The 22523-nt window shown below is 41.4% G+C and overlaps 1 protein-coding gene across 1 annotated transcript in view; it reads left to right on the top strand.

The window, feature by feature from the left end:
* Nucleotides 1-22523, top strand: part of PLOD1 (procollagen-lysine,2-oxoglutarate 5-dioxygenase 1) — a 55299-nt gene that overhangs the window by 21715 nt on the left and 11061 nt on the right. The window contains exons 6-14 of the mRNA XM_077457740.1: nt 1005-1068; nt 2444-2541; nt 5179-5280; nt 6933-7067; nt 7280-7401; nt 12590-12694; nt 12804-12929; nt 16510-16651; nt 21006-21119. Of these exons, the coding sequence (XP_077313866.1) occupies nt 1005-1068; nt 2444-2541; nt 5179-5280; nt 6933-7067; nt 7280-7401; nt 12590-12694; nt 12804-12929; nt 16510-16651; nt 21006-21119 (1008 nt within the window). The remainder of the gene's footprint in view (nt 1-1004; nt 1069-2443; nt 2542-5178; nt 5281-6932; nt 7068-7279; nt 7402-12589; nt 12695-12803; nt 12930-16509; nt 16652-21005; nt 21120-22523) is intronic.

Consider the following 22523-nt stretch of genomic DNA (forward strand, 5'->3'; position numbering starts at 1 on the left):
TAGTGGCCATAATGCAATATTTTCATGATTAACATTTTTCTTATGAATAACACCCAGCTTGGAGATAAAATAGCCCAGTACATTTGATTGTGACGACATTTACACAAAACAAATGTACATGCAATATTGCAGGACAAATAACTGCACCACTAAGTGAAATAAAGTAACTCTGCTAAATAAAAACTTATTTTCCCAGCTCAGTAAGTGAAAATGAATTGGTTTTAATGACATTTCTCAAATCATTGAATTGGTCATTTTTGTGGCATCATCGATTCAGCAGAAATCACTTCGCTCAAGCTAAACCATCCCGGCCACCTTGATCCGTTTAGTGCGTACTGTTAGTTTTCTTGGATATCCCTAAGGAATACAGACCACCTCCCGCTATGTTGGGGAGAAGAGGAGAGGGGGAGGTGATTGTAGTCCTAACACTCTTCCTGTGCCAGAGTCTACAGCATTGCTCCTCCATAGATAAAGTACCATGAGTGTTGTCACGCTAGAAAAAAAAAATGTTACAGACAGGATTAAAGCGGGAGTCCACCGGGACTCCGCGTTTTTTTTTTTTTTAAAAGCCATGCGCGAATTGCGCTGCGCAATAAGGACGCTCCCCGCTGCCTCTGGGAGCTGTGTGTTTCCCAGCAGGCAGCGGGGCACTTGCGGGAAGGGGCGGGCACTTGCGGAAAGGGGCATAAGTTACGCCCCTTTCCGCAGAGAGCTGTCCCGGAAGTGGGTGCAGTTACCTGGATTATCCAGGTAACTGCACCCCCCTCCCCCCTGAAAGGTGCCGATTGTGGCACCGGAGGGGGGGAGGGTTCCGATGAGCGGAAGGTCCACTTTAGGGTGGACCTCCGCTTTAAGGGGACAAAATTCTGAAGAAATAAAACAAATGCAGCCATCATGTCTGAGGACTGTTCGCCTGCAATATATAATCTTGGGTTAGGGTCAGCTTTAACAGAACACTACAAAGTGGACTTTATTCTAACAATATTTATTTATTTTATTAATAGGAGAAAATAAACATTACTCTGGACCACCGGTGCCGAATCTTCCAGAGCCTGCATGGATCTGTAGGTGAGTACATGGTTGGAGTTGTATTTGCATGCAGGAGGAACATTACTGAATGATCAAAATAACACTTGAATACCAGCCTGTATGATTCCCTTCGTTACCAGGTAATATTTTTAGTTCCATGATAGCTTGACTGACAATTACTTGGTCATGCAATAGGGTACACAAATACATTTAATATATATATTTTTTGAGACAAATGGAGCTTTCTTTGATCTTATTTAATAACTACAGATTATTATTTTTTTTTTATACTATATTTTGCATGATCATCAGTTCCATCTAGTGGCCATAAGTGGTATTTTCCTGATTGTGATACTTCAGGCAAATACTGCAATATGGACACTAGATGGAGCTGGTGATCATAGCAAAATAAACAGTAGACACATGGGGTTTGTTCAGCGTGGATGTCCAGATGCTGAAACATTTGAACAGTTATTTTAATTTTTTCTTCATAAATAGACGGGGTGTGTATTTATAAAGAAAAAAATAAAGGCATTGTACACTTTCAAATGTTTAGGGTGTTTATATTCCCTGTGCTATTTATTTGCCTTATCTTGTAATGATGGGCTCACATATTAAAGCTGCAGTTTGTATTATCGTGACTGATCGATTCCCCTATGTGTGTGCATTGCTTTAGCCAGCTTCTCCCTAGGTCCCTACTTCTTGTTCCAGGGCATGTGTTGCGATCCACTCTGTGTTGCATCACAAATGTGGGCGTGCTAATGTAAAAATAAAAAATCTTCCAGCTGCCCAGTTACCTCTCTGTGTGTCTGAAAGTTCTGGCTGCTGTGTCGGATCTAATCACCGTGTAGTTCTCACCTGCAGAACACCAGACTGAGAGACCCAGGGATTGTGGGATATTTAGTTCTTTAAAGGAAGTGTCAGTTCTCAGACTACAGGCGGAGGTCATGTATTAACCTGTGCAGTGCCATGCTGCATGCCTCATGTTTTTACACTAACCGCAGACACCAGAATGTGAAGATTTACTCTTCTATAGGATGTGTGTACAGGGCACCAAAGGACACCATAAAAGAACATGACCAGTGCACATCTTATGCAGGTAAAAAACACAAGGTGCAGGTAGGAGGGGGTTAATGCCTTTAAAGTTTGCCAATAGTGAATTCTTTTATTTCTGATTACATCCCCCTCATCCCTACTCACTAAAAAATACACTTGAAGCAGACACAATGCTGTGGTGGCCACACATATCTTATATTGTGCGCAGGTATTTCATGCTTAGCCCTGCCCATGCAGCACCAGGATTGGAGGAAGTGCTCGACAAGCCATCATGTTAGGACAGACAGGCCATTTTATTAAAAGGACTTTTCTACAATGACAAAGGAGTTTCCCTTTAATCGGTTCCTATTTCTTACAGGAGACGTGGTGATGAAGTTTGAGAACGGACGAGTCAGAGCGCGGAATCTCGCCTACGACACGCTTCCTGTTCTGGTGCATGGCGATGGGACTACTAAGGTGGGAATCTATGCCTTATGTCAGATATACACTATATTGCTAAAAGTATTGGGACGCCTGCCTTTACACACCCGTGAACTTTAATGAGATCCCAGTCTTAGTCCGTAGAGTTCAATATTGAGTTGGCCCACCCATTGTAGCTGTAACAGCTTCAACTCTTCTGGGAAGGCTGTCCACAAGGTTTAGGAGTGCGTCTATGGGAATTTTTGACCATTCTTCCAGAAGTACATTTGTAAGGTCAGATACTGATGTGAACGAGAAGGCCTGGCTCACAGTCTCTGCTCGAATTCATCCCAAATGTGTTCTGTCCGGGTGAGGTCAGGACTCTGTGCAGGCCAGTCAAGTTCCTCCACCCCAAATTTGCTGATCCATGTCTTTATGGACCTTGCTTTGTGCACTGGACCAAATCATTTGGCGGAGGGGGGATTATGGTGTGGGGTTGTTTTTCAGGGGTTGGACTTAGCCCCTTAGTTCCAATAAAGGGAACTCTTAAGGCGTTAACATGCCAAGACATTTTGAACTATTTCATGCTCCCAACTTTGTGGGAACAGTTTGGCGATGGCCCCTTCCTGTTCCAACATGACTGCTCACCGGTGCACAAAGCAACGTCCATAAAGACAGGGATGAGAGAGTTTGGGTGGATGAACTTGACTGGCCTGTACAGAGTCCTAATCTTAACCCGATAGAACACTTTTGGGATGAAGGCCTGCGAGCCAAGCCTTCTCATCTATCATCAGTGCCTGACCTCAGAAATGTACTTCTGGAAGAATGGTCAAACATTCTCATATACACACTCCTAAACCTTGTGGACAGCCTTCCTAGAAGAATTGAAGCTGTTATAGCTGCAAAGGGTGGACCAACTCCATATTGAATCCCACAGACTAATGCCCTGTACACACGGTCGGACGTTCCGATGACAAAATCCATCAGATTTTTTATGACGGATTTTGGCTCAAACTTGTCTTTCATACACATGGTCGCACAAAGTTGTCGGAAAATCCGATCGTTCAGAACGCGGTGATGTACAACATGTATGACGGGACTATAAAGAGGGCAGTAGCCAATAGCTTTTGTCTCGCAATTTATTCTGAGCATGCGTGGCACTTTGTCTGTCGGAATTGTCTACACACGATCGGAATTTAAACAGAGTTTGTTGTCAGAAAATTTTAGATCCTGCTCTCAAACTTTGTGTGTCGGAAATTCCGACGGAAAAAGTCAGATGGAGCCCACACATGATCGGATTTTCCGACAACAAGATCTGATTGCACATTTTCCATCGGAAAGTCTGACCGTGTGTACAGGGCAAATGACTGGGATGCCATTAAAGTTTGTGTGTGTGTGTAAAGGCAGGCGTCCCAATACTTTTGGTAATTGTATGTATGTGGGCCACACACATATCCATTATGCCCATTAACGAGTATTGCCTTATAATCAAAATGTCCCTCTGTGCCAAGTTGGTGCAAAATAACTATATGAAGTTGGCAAATCCTTCAAGAGAACCTGTCTTTAATAGGCATCTGCAATGATTTAAATCTTCACTCTTTGTTAATTTTAAAACTGCAGCCTTATCATGCAGAGATTACAGGATTTATTTGATTTTTGTTTTACCATATAGCTGTATTCTCTCCCTGTTTTATATCGGTTGTATCCATTTCTAAGACTATCCAATCCCCTTCTGAGCTCAGTGCTGAACAGATTTAAAGACTGGCACATAACTAAGGATTGGTAATTGGTTGTTTTGCCTCCTCCAGCAGCCTGGAGATGGTGTCATCTATTAGTCCTACACACAGGCAGCAGACAGGTCCGCCTCCATAGGGGCCATAAGCTGGCCATAGACGCATCGAAATTTAACTGGTTCTGCAGAGGTTGGCTAAATTTCGATTGTGTCTGACTTTTGGCAAATGGATATGTTGGAAAACACATCAATCAGTGGCGCTGCAACCGCTGAACAATGTATTCTGACAGCTCTGGGTCTTGCTGTCAACATACAATTTCCCGGCTGGGGAGGGGGATTCTTCCATTTATAGATTTATTTTTATTTATTTTAGGTACTTATATATGGAGTAATCTGTTTTTTTTTAATTTTATTTTTTTTGTTTTCTTTTTTGCTCAGCCCACTGGGGGAACAAGAAAATAATACTCATCTGTGGTCATCTTTACAGCCTGATGCTGACCTATTGGGGCTGATTCACTAAAACTGGAGAGTGCAAAATCTGGTGCAGCTGTGCATGTTAGCCAATCCGCTTCTGACTTCAACTCATTCAGTTAAGCTTTGGCAAAAAAAAAATAAAAAAAACCCTGGAAGCTGATTGGTTCCTCTGCAGAGCTGCACAAGAATTTGCACTCTCTAGTTTTAGTAAAGTAACCCCGATATGTCTGCTCTGACAGGGAGAGAATACATGAAGTAAATAACAGTACAGCCATCCCTGAGAGGTAAGGCTGCACTATTATAAAAGTGTGGCAATTCAGATTATTACAAATGTCCAGATGATGCAAAGAAGATCTCATTTTGTTGGGAATTTTAGCTTTATAAATAACAGGAGAAAATATTTGACTAATTTCCAGGCCCTATCAGTGTAGGTTATGTAGATTGTTGGTTCTACATGCTTGTGGCTAACACTTGTGTCTCTCAATCAGCTTCTGATGTATTATCTGGGGAATTACATCCCTCGGGTATGGACCTTCGAGACCGGCTGTGTCGTCTGTGATGAGGGCTTAAGGAAACTTTCTGTATTTAAGGTAAATGAATGACCATTACTCCTTTTTTATTGTATCTTTAGTGGAAAATCCAAACCATAAAAACAAATTTCTCTTTCGTTCATTGACGGACACAGCTCCATCAATCTTGACCGTAGGGTTATTACGCCATCTTCAGGAGAGAACTAATGGAGCTGTGTCCATCAATGAACTTCAGAGAAAAGGATTTTACGGTGAGTACAAAAATCCTATTTTCTCTTTCACTCATTGACGGACACAGCTCCATTAGTCCTCTCCTGAAGGTGGCGTAATAACCATACGGTCAATATTAATGGAGCTGTGTCCGTCAATGAATTTGAGAGAAAAGGATTTTACGGTGAGTACAAAAATCCTATTTTCCAGGCAAAAGTATACATACACTGATGACATGAATATATGAGAGCTGTTTTACCTGCCAAAGGATTTGTATTTCTGTCCATCCGGTCCTGAGGTTACACAGCTCTGCCACACAGCACAGACCTCTCTGGTAGGGCAGTAGACCTGATTTTGATCTGCTACAGTTGAAGTGTTACTAAACCCACAACAGTAAAACCAGTCTGTATATGCAGAAACAAATGCTTGTTATACTCACTGTGGAACCTAAGGGGCTAATCCTCTGCATTGTGTAAAAAGGCTGTTTGATCCTGTCTTCTCTGATCTTCCCGTTCTTCCAGAGTCCCCAAACCATCTCTGGATAGTACAAAGGCTAGGGGACAAGCTGCACATGCTCAGTTTGGTGTTTATTGCTAAAGAGTTTTTTCTTGGGAGGGTACATGTGATCAGCACAGGGCCAATCAGCACTATCCAGACTGAGGGTCAGGGGTCCTGCATTCTCAAACGACAATCATGGGAGAATGAAAACTCCTCCTGTAAGCTTTAACCAGACACTGATAGAAGTCCCAATACTGCTATATACTGCTGATGAGAAAATGTATTTATCAGTTTATATTTACTAAAACAATTGCGGTTCCATGTTCTGTATACTGTGGGAGATCAGATATAGTGAATGCAGGCTCCTGGGTTTAGTAACACTTTAAGTAACACTTACAGCTCTTGTTCCTCCCCCAGCCTGTGACTGGACGGTGAAGGGAGGGGCAATAGATTGATTATCTCATCTCTCTGTCACTCTTCTTTCCTCTCCCTATCATGTCCCTTGTTGGCACATGTGCACTGCAGATCAATTGGTCTCTTGTGTGGCCTCTTCATCTTTCAGTCTGAGCTCTGCTGTACAGGGACTGGAAGAGGCTGATACCAAGTCACATTCAGCGCTTACACTGCTTGCATTTGAAAAACTTTATTAAATGTATTTTGTTTATTCATTTACTAAATGTATTAATGTATTCAATTATTACATTTCGTTTAATAAAATGTATTCAGTGTTTATATATTAAATTGTATTTATTACATTTTTATTTTAATGAGAGCAATTGATGAGGAAGCACATGATCTGGTCTATTCTTTGCTCCTGCATATCCTCTGGTTGCTGCAAAATGGCAGTTGGTATTGTGAGATAGTAGGTACCAAAATGCTGCAGTTTGATTGTTCCTAAACTTTTTTTTATTATTTTTTTTTTCTTTCTACATTGACATATTTATTGCTCCGGATCAGCTGATCTAACAAGCTTTTTTTTTTTTTTTTTTTTTTTTTTTCATCAGACAGATGACTCTTTCCCATTGGTTGTGATCGGTGTTTTCATCGAGCAGCCCACGCCATTCATCTCCGAGTTCTTCAAGAGAATCACTAACCTGCAGTACCCCAAGCAGCGGATCCAGCTGTATATCGCCAATCACGTGAGTATGGCCCTGTTGTTAGAAGGGAGACGGTGCCTCCTCCCTTGCTCGCTGCTCATCCGGCCGATGTAAACTTGCAGTGATTCCCTTCTGAAGTTAGGCTTGCTTACACATGATGAATCCAGGATTATCTGTGACATTCCTCACTGCTGCTACATGCCTGACAAAACATTTCCCAGCATGCCTTAACCTTTTGTTTCCTGAAACTTCAGGAGCCCAATCATCAGAGACAAGTGGAGAAGTTCTTGAAGGAACACAGTGCAGAATACAGCCTGGTAAAATACATTGCGCCAGAAGAAATATCAAACGCCGCGGATGCCCGCAATGCTGGAATGTATGTTGTTTTTTTTTTTTTTTTTGTTTTTTTTTTGCTTTTCATTTTATTTTTTTATATGTGTAACAGAACACAAAGTAAACCTATACAGTCTATACAAGGAAATTAAAAATGTGGATTATGGGACTTTAAATGAGGCATGGATATGTGTTTGAAATGGTCTAGGATACCTAAAATTTAATTGTCACTGTCCCTGCGGGGAAAATCTGTATACCCATAGAAAGTTGCTAATCAATCCAATAAATTAAATACAAATACTAAATAGTAGGTATACAGTGCCTTGCAAAAGTATTCGGCCCCCTTGAACTTTTCAACCTCTTTCCACATTTCAGGCTTCAAACATAAAGATATAAAAAATTTTATTTTTTGTGAAGAATCACCAACAAGTGGGACACAATTGTGAAGTGGAACGAAATCTATTGGATTTTTAAAACTTTTTTAACTAATAAAAAAAATGAAAAGTGGGGCGTGCAAAATTATTCTGCCCCCTTGCGTTAATACTTTGTAGAGCCACCTTTTGCTGCGATTACAGCTGCAAGTCGCTTGGGGTGTGTCTCTATCAGTTTTGCACATCGAGAGACTGAAATTCTTGCCCATTCTTCCTTGCAAAACACCTCGAGCTCAGTGAGGTTGGATGGAGAGCGTTTGTGAACAGCAGTTTTCAGCTCTTTCCACAGATTCTCGATTGGATTCAGGTCTGGACTTTGACTTGGCCATTCTAACACCTGGATACGTTTATTTGTGAACCATTCCTTTGTAGATTTTGCTGTATGTTTGGGATCATTGTCTTGTTGGAAGATAAATCTACGTCCCAGTTTCAGGTGTTTTGCAGACTCCAACAGGTTTTCATCCAGAATGGTCCTGTATTTGGCTGCATCCATCTTCCCCAAAATTTTAACCATCTTCCCTGTCCCTGCTGAAGAAAAGCAGGCCCAAACCATGATGCTGCCACCACCATGTTTGACAGTGGGGATGGTGTGTTGAGGGTGATGAGCTGTGTTGCTTTTACGCCAAACATATCGTTTTGCATTGTGGGCAAAAAGTTAGATTTTGGTTTCATCTGACCAGAGCACCTTCTTCCACATGTTTGGTGTGTCTCCCAGGTGGCTTGTGGCAAACTTTAGACAAGACTTTTTATGGATATCTTTGAAAAAATGGCTTTCTTCTTGCCACTCTTCCATAAAGGCCAGATTTGTGCAGTGTATGACTGACTGTTGTCCTGTGGACAGACTCTCCCACCTCAGCTGTAGTTCTCTGCAGTTCATCCAGAGTGATCATGGGCCTCTTGGCTGCATCTCTGATCAGTCTTCTCCTTGTCTGAGCTGAAAGTTTAGAGGGACGGCCAGGTCTTGGTAGATTTGCAGTGGTCTGATACTCCTTCCATTTCAAAATGATCGCTTGCACAGTGCTCCTTGGGATGTTTAAAGCTTGGGAAATCTTTTTGTATCCAAATCCGGCTTTAAACTTCTCCACAACCGTATTCCGGACCTGCCTGGTGTGTTCCTTGGTCTTCATGATGCTCTCTGTGCTTTCAACAGAACCCTGAGACTACCACAGAGCAGGTGCATTTATACAGAGACTTGATTACACACAGGTGGATTCTATTTATCACCATCAGTCGTTTAGGACAACATTGGATCATTCAGAGATCCTCGCTGAACTTCTGGAGTGAGTTTGCTGCACTGAAAGTAAAGGGGCCGAATAATTTTGCACGCACCACTTTTCAGTTTTTTATTTGCTAAAATAGTTTAAAATATCCAATAGATTTCGTTCCACTTCACAATTGTGTCCCACTTGTTGGCGATTCTTCACAAAAAATAAAATTTTTGTATCTTTGTTTGAAGCCTGAAATGTGGCAAAAGGTTGAAAAGTTCAAAGGGGCTGAATACTTTCGCAAGGCACTGTATATAATGTATCATAATATATAATACATGGGTCATGCAACAAGAAGCATAATTACTTGTAGTAATAATCATGTTGACATATTTAATGTATATAATAGATAGACATAATTGATACAAGCAATCACAATTAAAACATTTAATGGATATACAGAGCAGGTGAACATGGTTATCCTAATAAATATAACTATAAATGAATAAAAGAAATTCATGATTGTAGCAAACTTGACTTGGCATCCCTGAGTATGGACTCTATGCGTTTCATGGCGATTTTAGCCAATCATCAGGAGTGGGATGCATCAAAAATCGCTAAATAAAGAGATTAAATAAGTAAATAGGTCGGTCACAGTCTCAAATGAAAAATCATTGCTTTAAAAAAAGAGAGCAGGTGTTAAAAGTGGATGCATTACCTTTGGCCACGTTCAGATGAATAACCCAACAGACCCAAAAAGGGAATAGGATGGTGGCACTGAATGGGCCGTCTCCCCCGGGGTTGAGGCGGGGATACATCCCCTTCACCCTAAGGCCGCGTACACACGGGCGGACTGTATGGCCTACTTAGTCCGTCTAAACACATTTCAGAGGACAGTCCGCTCGTGTGTGGGCTTCAGCTGACTTTTTCAGCATGCAGTCTGGCGTACTAAGTATTTCGGAATTTCCGTAATTCTGTCCGTCATACTTTGGTTTCAGCGGACAATCCGCTCGTCAGTAGGCTAGTTGGACGGACTAAGAATGGCGCATGCTCAGAAAGGATTTACGCGGCGGAAGGGTGCATTGCTGTGTATTGGACTTCCTATTTCTAGTCCCGTAGTACGTGCTGTACACGTCATCGCGCAAGCTTTCGTCGGACTGTTTGGCTATCCGTGTGTGGTCAAGTCCGTTCATTCGAAAGTATGACGGACTGTCCGTCGGATTGTATGATGGACTAAGTAGGCCATACAGTCCGCCCGTGTGTACGCGGCCTAAGCCATAGCTCTCCAAGGAACATGAAGGAATGGAGAAGGGGCAGTGGGAAACAGCGGCCAACGGGAGAAGCGAACAGCCACATCACAATGCCAGAGTATGAGGTATGCACATATGGGCCACAGATCAGATTCTAAAAAAGTAAATAAATAAAATGAATATAGTAAAGTAAAATAAAATAAAAGTTGGATGATAAAATCTGACCGTGATGAATGATGACATTTTTAAGTGTATAAAAAAAATAAAAAAAAATAAAAATTGTGTTATGAAATGTGTGTGAAGTGAGGGACAGTGACAATTAATGAAATTTATTTTTTTTCAAACACATATCCATGCCTCATTTAAAGTCCCATAATCCACTTTTTTCATTTCCTTTTATTAATACAGGGATGGAGGCATGCTTATGTTGCATTGGGGTCCAAACAGGTCACGTGCTTTTTATTATACAGTCTATACAGTTTTTGCAATATACCTGTTATGTGATGTGTTAAAGGGTGTAGATAAAAGGGGAGATATGGGGGTTCGAAACTTTCCCAGAGTGTCTGTCAATGGTGCAGGCTCCGCAGTTGGCTATGAAGCCTCAGATAACAAATCTGTTTTCTTTAGCTTTTCTGATTTCATTGAAATAGACCACCTCAATAGAGTACCCACACGTACTGCTTAATTGTTCCCTTTCTGGTGCCCAAGGCCGAATCCCCTCCCCCAGGAAAAAAAAGTATCTTTTGGCCTTGGATGTGATCAACCTGGAAATAGTATTATTGGTCGGTTTAAATGTTTGAAAAAGTATGTACATTGGGACGATCATGTGTTTATTGTCTTTTATATATAGATATATTTGTTATATAGATATGTATATAGATTCGTTATATAGAGATATTGATATATATATAGATTCGTTAGATATATAGAGATATATATATATATATATATATATATATATATATATATCTCTATATAATTTATTTTTTAACTTTTTTCTGTGTGTGTGTGTGTGTGTGTGTGTGTGTGTGTGTGTGTATATATATATATATATATATATATATATATATATATATATATATATATATATATATATATATATATATATATATATATAGTGTATGTGTGTAATTATATATATAATATTATAATCTCCTCTGCTTCTTTTTGAAGTGCTGTATATAGATAATGCACCATTCATGTTTATCTAAGTAGTGGTTTTGCAGGGTTGCTGCATACCTCAGGCCAGCCGCTACTGAGAGAATCTGCAAATATGTATATATTATACAGTTTTTTGAAAATATGAAACGGCAAAAGAACTTTCAGCTGAAATCATGCTCTCAGTTTTAATACACTGTAATAGCCATTAAAATTATATTTACAGTAGAACTAATCTTTTTTTATTTTGGATAGAGGGTCATAACCCCTGTCAGATTTGTTTTGTTTTTGCCATCTGTGTCCCATATTGGAGATTTGCCTTCACTTCCTGTCCCATAGCCAAACAAGAAGTGAGAGGAAATCCCCACAAGGATTCAGGTCACCAGAATGCGTCCCCATTGGATGATTTCCCTCTATTGATTTTCCGGGGACAATTTGGGCTTACTTTCAGTTTCAATGATAATGGTAAACAGGACAAATGAAGAGGGTAAATCTCCTTAAGGGGGGCACAGACTGCAAAAAAAACTGATAGGGGTTCTTGCCCATCTCCACTCCATCCAAAGCTAAAAAAAAAATACCTTTAATTACAGGCATACCTCGCTTTATGTACACTCTCGAGTATGCACACATTGGTGTCCTATGGGAAATCTTGGTCACCTTGATATGGCACTACTCCCGTTTTTTAACATTGGTGTCTATTCCTATTTACTTTTTGGATAAAATATCAAATAGTTAGAGAGTGAATCACCTCAGTGGGGACACATGTTTGGTATCAATTTACTCAGCATAACATTATCTTTCACAATATATATATATATATATATATATATATATATATATATATATATATATATATATATATATATATATATATATATATATATATATATATATATATAAAAAATGGGCTAACTTTACTGTTTTATTTTTTAATTCAATAACGTGTATTTGTTCCAAAAAAAAGTGCGCTTGTAAGACCGCTGCGCAAATACGGTGTGGCAGAAAGTATTGCAATGACCGCCATTTTATTCTCTAACTTTCTAGCAAAAAAAAAAAAACTGTTTTTAACTTGTAAACATCTCATCTCAAAAAGAGGCTCGGTCCTTAAATGGTTAACAATCATATTTGTCTGTGTATTTATTCCTTGATAGATTTTATTTAATTTTGTACTTCTTTCGCCTTTCCAGGGATATGTGCCGGCAGAACCCGGAGTGTGAATATTATTTCAGCATTGACGTGCAGGTGGTGCTGAAAAATGCCAGCATACTACTGACACTCATAGAACAAAATAAGTATGTTGGGGTTATAACATTATCCCTTTAATGTGAACCTATAGCCGCCATTGTGATGGTTGAAGCAGTGCTCTGCATAGGTCTAACAGGTTACCATGTCTCCCCTCAGGTCCATCCTCTCCCCAATGGTCAGCCGGGTTCAGGAATTTTGGTCCAATTTCTGGGGGGCGCTGAGCAAAGATGGGTTTTATGCCCGATCAGAGGATTATATCGATCTCATCCAGAGACGGAGAATGTGAGTACATTTATGGGTCCTTTGAGCAAGGATTTCAAGGCAGACCCAAAAAGTGATATTTTATTTTCTAGTTGGAACATTTTGTGCTGAGTCTCCTGGCCATAATTTCTGACACTCTTCCCATCAGGCTTTTTTTTCATTCCAGTTCTTCCTATTACTATTTCATGTTCTTAAAAAAAATAAAAATCCAGCAGGGATGGTGGGAACCCCTCATAATAGGCACAGCAGGTGTGCAGACCCAGAAGCTCAGTACAGGGATGGTGGGAACCCTTCATAATAGGCACAGCAGTTATGCAGACCTGGAAACTCAGCACAGGGATGGTGGGATCCCCTTATAATGGGCACAGCAGGTGTGCAGACCCAAAAGCTCAGCACAGGGATGGTGAAAGCCCATGCCATTGAGCACAGCAGGTGAAGGGTTGATGAGAAACTCTCATAAGGAACACAGCAGGTGTGCAGACCCAGAAGCTCAACACAGAAATGGTGGGAACCCTTCATAATAGACACAGTAAGTGTGCAGATCTTGGAACTTCATAAACAGAAATGAACTAAGCAAATGTATATCCAACAATCTCACATACAGTCATGTGCACAGAAAACAGTGACTTGCAACAATGGGTAACCATATACAGTGGGGAAAATAATTATTTGATCCCCTGCAGATTTTGTATGTTTCCCCATGAATGAATGAGATATATATATATATATATATATATATATATATATATATATATATATATATATATATATATATATATATATATATATATATATATATATATATATTATAAATATATCTTTTTTTTTTTTTAATCATAGGGGTATTTTAAATGATAGAGACAGAATATCAACCAAAAATCCACAAAAAAACACAGGATACAAATGTTATAAGTTGAGTTGCAGTTCAGAGAGTAAAATAAGTATTTCATCCCCAAGCAAAACATGACTTAGTACTCAGTGGAGAAACCCTTGTTGGCAAGTACAGAGTTCAGACATTTCTTGTAGTTGGTGACCAGGTTTGCACACATCTCAGGAGGTATTTTAGTCTACGCTTCTCTACAGATCTTCTGTAAATCTTTAAGGTTTCTTGGCTGTTATTTGACAACTCCAAAATTTCAGCTCCTTTCTTAAATATTCCATAGGATTAAGGTCTGGAGAGTGGCTAGGCCACTCCATGACCTTAACCACTTGCTTACTGGGCACTTAAACCCCCCTCAGTCCCAGACCAATTTTCAGCTTTCAGCGCTGATGCACTTTGAATGACAATTGCGCGGGCATACAACACTGTACCCAAATGAAATTTTTATCATTTTTTTCCCACAAATAGAACTTTCTTTTGGTGGTATTTAGTTGCAGCTCGGAGTTTTATTTTTTGCTAAACAAACAAAAAAAGATGCAAAAAAAAAAAAAAAAAAAAAAAATCATGTTTTAATAGTTTGTTATAAAATTTTGCAAACGGGTCATTTTTCTCCTTCATTGAAGTGCGCTGATTAGGCGGCACTGATAGGCTGCATTGGTGGGCACTGATGGGCTGCATTGGTGGGCACTGATGGGCTGCATTGGTGGGCACTGATAGGCTGCACCGGTGGGCACTGATAGGCTGCACCGGTGGGCACTGATAGGCATAGTTAAGGCGGCACCGATGGGCACAGATAAGGCGGCACTGATGGGCAAAGATGGGCACAGATAAGATGGCACGGATGGGTGGCACGGATAAGTGGCACGGATGGGTGGCACGGATGGGCACTGATAGGTACCACAGATAGATGGGACTGATGGGCACTGATAGGTGGCACTGATAGGTGGCTCTGATAGGTGGCACTGCTGGGCACAGATGGGCGGCACTGCTGGGCACTGATGGGCGGCACTGGGGTGCAGCACCTTTGAGGCAGATTGGGTGGCACTGTGGGGTGGCACTGTGGGTGGCACTGTGGGTGGCACTGTGGGCACTATGGGCACTGACGGGGGGCACTGACGGGGGGCACTTACTTTTGCTTTTATTTTATTTCAGGATGGCACTGCGGGAGGCAGGTGGGCACAGGCAGGTGGCAGGTGGTCCCTTGTATTGATGGCCGTGATCGGGACTGATGTCCCGATCACGGCCGCCGGCGATCGGCTTTTTTTTTCTCTCCTCGCGCTGTCAGCGCGAGGAGGAATAATAGCCGATTACCGGCTCCGTTCTATCACATGATCAGCTGTCATTGGCTGACAGCTGATCACGTGATAAGGGGCCGGGATCGACCCCTTACACGGATCGGTGATCAGGCGAGTCTCACGGACTCGCCGATCACAGAGCGCGCCGCGCGCGCCCCTCAGGGGGCGCGCAGGCCGCTCGTAACCGGGACCACGTCAATAGACGTAGTCCCGGAAATGTAGGTCCGCGCTAATGCCGTCATTTGGCAATAGCGCGGATCTGTAGTGGTTAATGTGTTTCTTCTTGAGCCACTGCTTTGTTTCCTTGGCTGGATGTTTTGGGTCATTTTCATGCTGGAAGATCTCTCCACAAGATCCAAGATTTTACAATACGTGCCCTCAATGCAGCAAAGTCGGCCTGTGTCTTTAGCAGAGAAACAGCCCCAAAGCATAATGTTTACACCTCCGTGCTTGACTGTGGGGATGGTGTTCTTAGGGTCATAGTCAGCATTTTTTCACCCTCCAAACATGGCGGGTCGAGTTAATGCCAAAGAGCTAAATTATGGTCTTATCCGACCAAAGCACTTTCTCACAATCCTTCTCGGAATCATTTAGTGGGGTTCACAATTTTGCGTATTGGATGCGGGTTCCCCACACCCAATTCGCAATAACAGGAGACTTTGACCGGGTCTCTATGGAGCCAGTTCACATATCGCCTCTGCGGCTCCGGTGCGAATTTACACAGGGGTCCTGTGTGTCTTTTGGTCTGTTTTGCGTCTGAATTCAACCAAAAATTTTGGCTGAAATCGTACTGGAAATAGTGGACTGGGACACACCAGACTGCTGTGAGCCTTGTGGATGGTCCAAGATTTCAATCCATGGGGGAGTATTACCAATGGTTTGTTTGGTCTCTTTAATGGCTCTTAATCACACGGTTCTCTGTGCACATAATTGTATGTGAGATTGTTGGCTATATATTTACTTAGTTCACTTCCGTTTTATGAAGTTTGCTGATGCACAATCTGTTAATGACATTTTACACAAATATATATTTTGGATAGCGCTGCCCTTTTTTCTGATTGGTTTACACGTTTATGGGTGTGAAACACTTATCAAGTGCTGGCTGCTTGTCCACACGGAGGTTTTTGTGGTGTGGTTACACATATAGTTCTTCTTGGGTTATTATCTCACCGATGGGGTTCATGAGATATATATATAAAAGGGACTTCAGGGGGTTTAGCTTTCCACCATTCAGTAAACACTGCAATATCAGTTTTGGGTGGACTGAGCCTTTAAAGGAAGGCTAAGGCCAAAATATCACGGACACCACATAGCTGCTGGGAAAACTAGCATAGATTGTACAATCTGATTGTAACATCTGTGGTTATATTATGTCAGGTTAAAACTCATGTTCATTTAATTACTGACTCTAAGCCTGTGCTTACAGCGGCATCTGGAACGTCCCATACATCAACAATGTGTATATGGTGAAAGGCAACGTGCTCCGGACTAAACTGAACCAGTACGACATGTTCCACAGTGGTCATCTGGACCCCGATATGGCTTTTTGTGACAACGTCCGCAAACAGGTCACTATAACATGGAAAGGGGGGGGGGGGCAGCTTCCAGGATGGGCTATATGCATAATAGGATAATGGAATAGTCAATCATTTAAAGTAACTATTTTTAAGGACTATGATATTGTGTCATATTAAAGTTGATATAAGTCCAATTTCTAAAATCTTCTATAAGCTTTTAGTTTATTTCTAAATCTTCAGCTTTTATTTAAAAAAAAATCCCTGGTGATCCTGCCATAAGGAGTTCTTGTTCAGGCACTTCCTGTTATAGGGTGACAATGTTCTGTTCTGTCTGTTTCACTCATGCATTGTCACTCTTTGACATGGGCTTCTGGTGGTGACTACAAGGGGCTGTTTCATAAAACCTATTTATACTAAACCTGCTGTCATCATTGGGAATTTTGCCCTGAAAAATGCCATGGAGCGATCGCTGGAGTGCAGGCAGACAGGAAGTGGCCTGCAGGAGATCAGCAGCACTGAGATGGAACAAAGAATGAAAGAAAAGTTGGCCTCTGTTCATCCACAGTAGATAATAAAATATTTATGTAGTCTCCGCATCCCATTTGTCCAGTATATTCCGTCCACAACAAGCAAAATCTGACCATTTTTCATTGGATGACATGAATATTAACCACTTGCCTACTGGGCACTTTTGCCTCCTTCCTGCCCAGGCTAATTTTCAGCTTTCAGCGCTGTCGCACTTTGAATGACAATTGCCCAGTCATGCAACACTGTACCCAAACAAAATTTAAACAAACAAAAAAGACCAATTTTTTTTTGAAAAAAAGAAAAAAGGTTTTCTTAGTTTCCATTATAAAATGTAGTAAATAAGTAATTTTTCTCCTTTACTGATGTGCGCTGATGAGGCTGCACTGATGGCGGGGGCATTGATAATCATCACATCAGGTTGCACAGACTGGCACTGACAAGCATCACTGATGGGCATAGATTGACAGCCCTGGTGGGCACTGTTGGGGCAGCATCGATCATCAGGACACTGATCTGTGCCCTGATTGTCAGTGTAGATGCCCCCTGTGTGGATTTGCCATTTTTCGAGGAGGATTGCCGATATCTGGCAAATCCTGTTTACATTGTGATCAGCTGTGATTGGACACAGCTGATAACGTGGTAAAGACCCGCTGTGATTGGCTCTTTACTCTGATCTGTGACCACTGCTGATGCGTGCAGGCAGCATGAGCATGGAAGGACATCATATGACGGCCTCCCTGCAAATTGCTGCAGCTGCCTTTCGGCTATAATAGCGTGGTCATGACGGTTTAAAAGCAGTAACACTGCATTGCATTATCAATGTTTTTAAAGACATAGACGTAAAGGGTAACTCCACTTCTGTGGGGAAAAATATATTACAAAAATATTATAGTATATATAATTGCTATACAAGCTATATTGTAATTGAGTGTTATTAAAAATGACCTTTCCTTTTCAATCCGCAGCTGCTGTAATTGTAAAATTCAGTTCAATATGCAGCATGGAGGCATTCTGTACACTGGTGTACAGAACAACCCCAGAAATTGAATTTCCTGCTTGTGTGATTGGCTCACTGATTTTTCCCAGACATCTGCACGTCTGGGAAGTCAGATTTTAGGCATCCTCTGCAATATAAATTATAGTTTTGGTGAGATATTCCCCAAGGAATAAATACTTAGGATGCCGGCCCTGCTGCTTACCTCAATAGAACACTGAGGATTAGAATCACCAGGTGATTTATAATGAACCAGACCCTCCTATTCAGAAAGAGCCTTCTCAGGACATGGAGCAATAAACCACTATTTCTTCACAACAATACAAGGTGTGAATCTGCTACAAATTTACTAAAATCCCTGCAATCTATATTGATCACCAGAAGGGACTTTTTCTTAACCTTCCTAGCGGTAATCCCGAGTCTGGCTCGGGTTGGGATTTTAATTACAGGAGCGGTAACCCGGAGCCAGACTCGGGATCGCATCGCTCGATGCAGAGGAGGACACAGGGAGAGTTACTCACCTTGTCCCCTGGATCCAGCGATGTCCGCCGCGCTGTGTGATCGAGCTGTCCTCCGCTCGATTCACAGTGCCGAATGCCGCCGAGCTCTGTTCCCTGCGACGTTACGACGCACGGGAGCGGAGAACGGCGGCAAATTCAAAAAAGTAAAAACACACAAAACACACACAGCACTGTAATCTTACAGATTACAGTGCTGTATTAAAAAAATCCACACCCCCTTTGTCCCTAGTGGTCTGTGCAATGCCCTGCATGCACTTTTATATTATAAATACCGGTACTGTTTTTTCTGCCTGGAATTTCGAGATTGTCCATAGCAACCAAAACATGTCCCTTTTTCATTTTTTTTGGGATTTGATTACATTATTGAATAATTTTTATTATTCTTTATTATATTATAAACTTTATCATACCCGGGATGTCTGCTAGACTCTGGTTTGAAGAGATTTCAGAGCGTTATTCCTAAGAATTACAGGACTACAAAATAAAAGCCAGATTTCCATGCAAAATAATTGTACCGCTTTCAGCACCTTATTCCAGACTGAATCATACCGCCAGGGAGGTTAAACAAAAGTGGAGTTGCATTTTAAACTTTAATGTGTACATTCTCACATACAGTGAGGGGAAAAAGTATTTGATCCCCTGCTGAGTTTGTACATTTGCCTACTGACAAAGAAATGATCAGTCTATAATTTTAATAGTAGGTTTATATTAACAGTAAGGCCACTTTCACACTGAGGAGCTTCTAAACTGCCAGTAAAAACACTGAGCGCTTTGGAAGAGCTTTCCATTAATTTCAATGGAGGGGAGTTTTTCACAGCCCTGCCAGCAAAGTGTGAAAGCATTCATTGATTTTAATGGAAAGTAGTTTTCGTGAGCTTTTTAGGTGCTGTTTTTAGCGTGAAAGCGCCTGAAAAGCGCATCAGTGTTAACGTGGCCTTAGCCCTTGTACACACGGTCGGAGAATCCGTCGGAATGTGTCCTATCGGACCATTTTGTCGGATAATCCGACTGTGTGTGGTATGCATCGGACTGTTTCCGTCGGACCAAATTTTCCAACTTGCTGGAAATATTTTCCGACAAACTGGTCCGATCGGACATACTCCGATCATGTGTAGAGAATTACGATCGGACAAAGTGCCACGCATGCTCAGATCAAATTCCTACATCAAAGCTATTGACTACTAGCCTGAACGTAGTCCCATTGTAACGAAATTACGTCATCACGTTCTGAAAGATCGGATTTTCCGACAACTTTGTCCAACCGTGTGTATGCAACAGTTTCAGACACAATCCGTCAGACACAATCCGTCAGACAAAATCTGACGGATTTGGTTGTTGAAATGTCCGACCGTGTGTACAAGGGCTTAGAGACAGAATAATAACAAAAATATCCAGAAAAATGTATTTCAAATGTTGAGAAATTGGCCCAGAACTACACAGGAGAATCCTGTCAATGATCTCAAGGCAGCTAGGACCATAGTGACCAAGAAAACAATTGTTAACAAACCAAAATCGAGCTCTTTGGCATCAACCCAACTTTCTGTGTTTGAAGGAGAAGGAATGCTGCCTATTACCCCAAGAATACCATCCCCACCTTAAAACGCAGAGGTGGAAACATTATGGTTTGGGGGTGTTTTTCTGCTAAGGGGATAGGACAACTTCACAGCATAAAAGGGACGATGGATGGGGGCCATGTACAGCCAAATCTTGGGTGAGAACCTCCTTCCCTCAGCCAGGGCATTGAAAATGGTTCAAGAAGAAGAACATTAAGGTCCTGGAGTGGCCTAGCCACCAGACCTTAATCCCATAGAAAATATGTGGAGAGAGCTGAAGGTTCGAGTTACCAAACATCAGCCTCGAAACCTGAATGACTTGGAGAGGATCTGCAAAGAGGAGAGGTACAAAATCCCTCCTGAGATGTGTACATACCTGGCGACCAACTACAAGAAACGACTGACCTCTGTGATCGCCAAAAGTCATGTTTTGAGAAGGGGTCAAATACTTATTTCACTCATTAGGATGCAAATCTATTTATAACTTTTTTGGATATTTTTGTTGTTATTCTGTCTCTCACTGTTAAAATAAACCTACCATTAAAATTATAGACTGATTATTTCTTTGTCAGTGGGCAAACGTAAAAAAAATCAACGGGGATCAAATACTTTTTCCCTCACTGTATGGAGGAAAACCTACTGAACTTTGTATGTACACCATTCCCACTCCGTGGGGGTCAACACAAGTGCTAATGTGACCTTTGATAGGATGTCACCTCTGTGTGTGTCTGGGGAGAGCTGTCTGGGTGTGTGAATCCAATATGGCATGTGTGTCACTTATCATGTACTGACGTCTTTCTCACTTCCAGGGAGTTTTCATGTTTGTGACCAACCGGCAACTGTTTGGCCACCTCCTGTCTCTGGAGAATTATCAGACCAGCCACCTCCATAATGACCTGTGGCAGATCTTTCAGAACACCCAGGTGAGATGGCAGTAGATAAGATCCTGATCTGTATGAAGATGGGAATTGTATGCCTCAGGAATGAACCCAAAGCAGGAATACAGTATCTATCTATCTATGCCTTTGTGGTATTGATCTTGCTCTTTTCTCTTTCTTTTTCTGTTTTCTCTCTTTTCTTTTCTTCTTTTTTTTCAGTATTTTGATTCAGAAAATTTTGCACAAGTACGAAATTCTGAATTCATTGCCATTGTAACAAAGATTAATTGCTCATTAAAAAACGGATATGAGTTGTTTGAGTTGCAAAAGAGTGTATGAAGATATTGAACGTTAGTATATCATCTTCCACATATTAGTCTTATGCGAGAAAATAGAAAAATGAAACCATAACGAAACACATACATAAAAGGCATCAATCGATATTACCCAATATTCCCTTCCCTCTCCTTTCATCCCAGTAGAGAAATACAAAACTTAGGAGGGAAATGCATACATAATATAGTCTTAGTTCTGGGGTTACCCTTCTCGCTCTCGGTACTTCACTGATGTATAGTAATGCATAACAGGGAAAACATTGAGAGGTGGACCCCCTTCTCCCTCTACTACATCTGCTTGATGCAACATTCAAACTTCTGTGTAGTCCCGAAGACCATAATTGGCCCGATGGTCCATCAAAAGGCAAATTTAGATTGAAGGAAGAGAGAAAGGGATAAATGATGACAAAGGAAATAGAGAGCACTCTAGTCCCAAAGAAAAGCACCCCAGAGCCAATCCCATCTCATAATGCATCCGAAAGGGTATTTAATCCAAGGATCTCGTGTTTTGTTGAATAAAGCATATTTATCGTTCAAAATTGCCGGCAGGCGTTCATTTACCATTATCCATGATAGTTTAGATTTCAGCAGGTGGAAAGGGGCCGTAGAGGACTTCTAAGATCTGGCTATGGATTTTTTTGCTGCTACAAATATGAAGGTTATATGTTTCTTCATATGTTTTGATGTCCCCTCCACTGGGCGCCCCAACAGTGACTGCAGAGGTGATTTAATGAGGTTCACTTGAGTTGGTGAGGTAATAAAGTTATACGTGCGTATCCAGAACCTCTGCACGAGACACCTCTGTGATCTCAGAAATCTGCTATTCTTATCAAACCCTTGTTAGTCCACCATGCAAAATTATGGGGATGAAGACCCGGGGTAAACGATGGATTACCAAACAGGGGAGCCAATGGGTTGTGTAGGGATTTAAATCCATGCGAGGCCAGCAGCCTGTCCCACAAGGAAAATTATAAAGTCTATCTTTCCCCTTCATCCACATTAAGTGGCTAATCTATTAGGGTATATAGGGAAGACTCCAACGACATCCAGCGTGGTCTGGACTGTTGTGTATGGAATCGGGTCAATTGGGCCAGATGCGTAGCATGATGGTATT

This window comes from Lithobates pipiens, unplaced genomic scaffold (genome assembly GCF_037356315.1).
Source record: "Lithobates pipiens isolate NorthernLeopardFrog02 unplaced genomic scaffold, aLitPip1_a1.2 Scaffold_27, whole genome shotgun sequence".
In the NCBI taxonomy this organism is placed as follows: domain Eukaryota; kingdom Metazoa; phylum Chordata; class Amphibia; order Anura; family Ranidae; genus Lithobates; species Lithobates pipiens.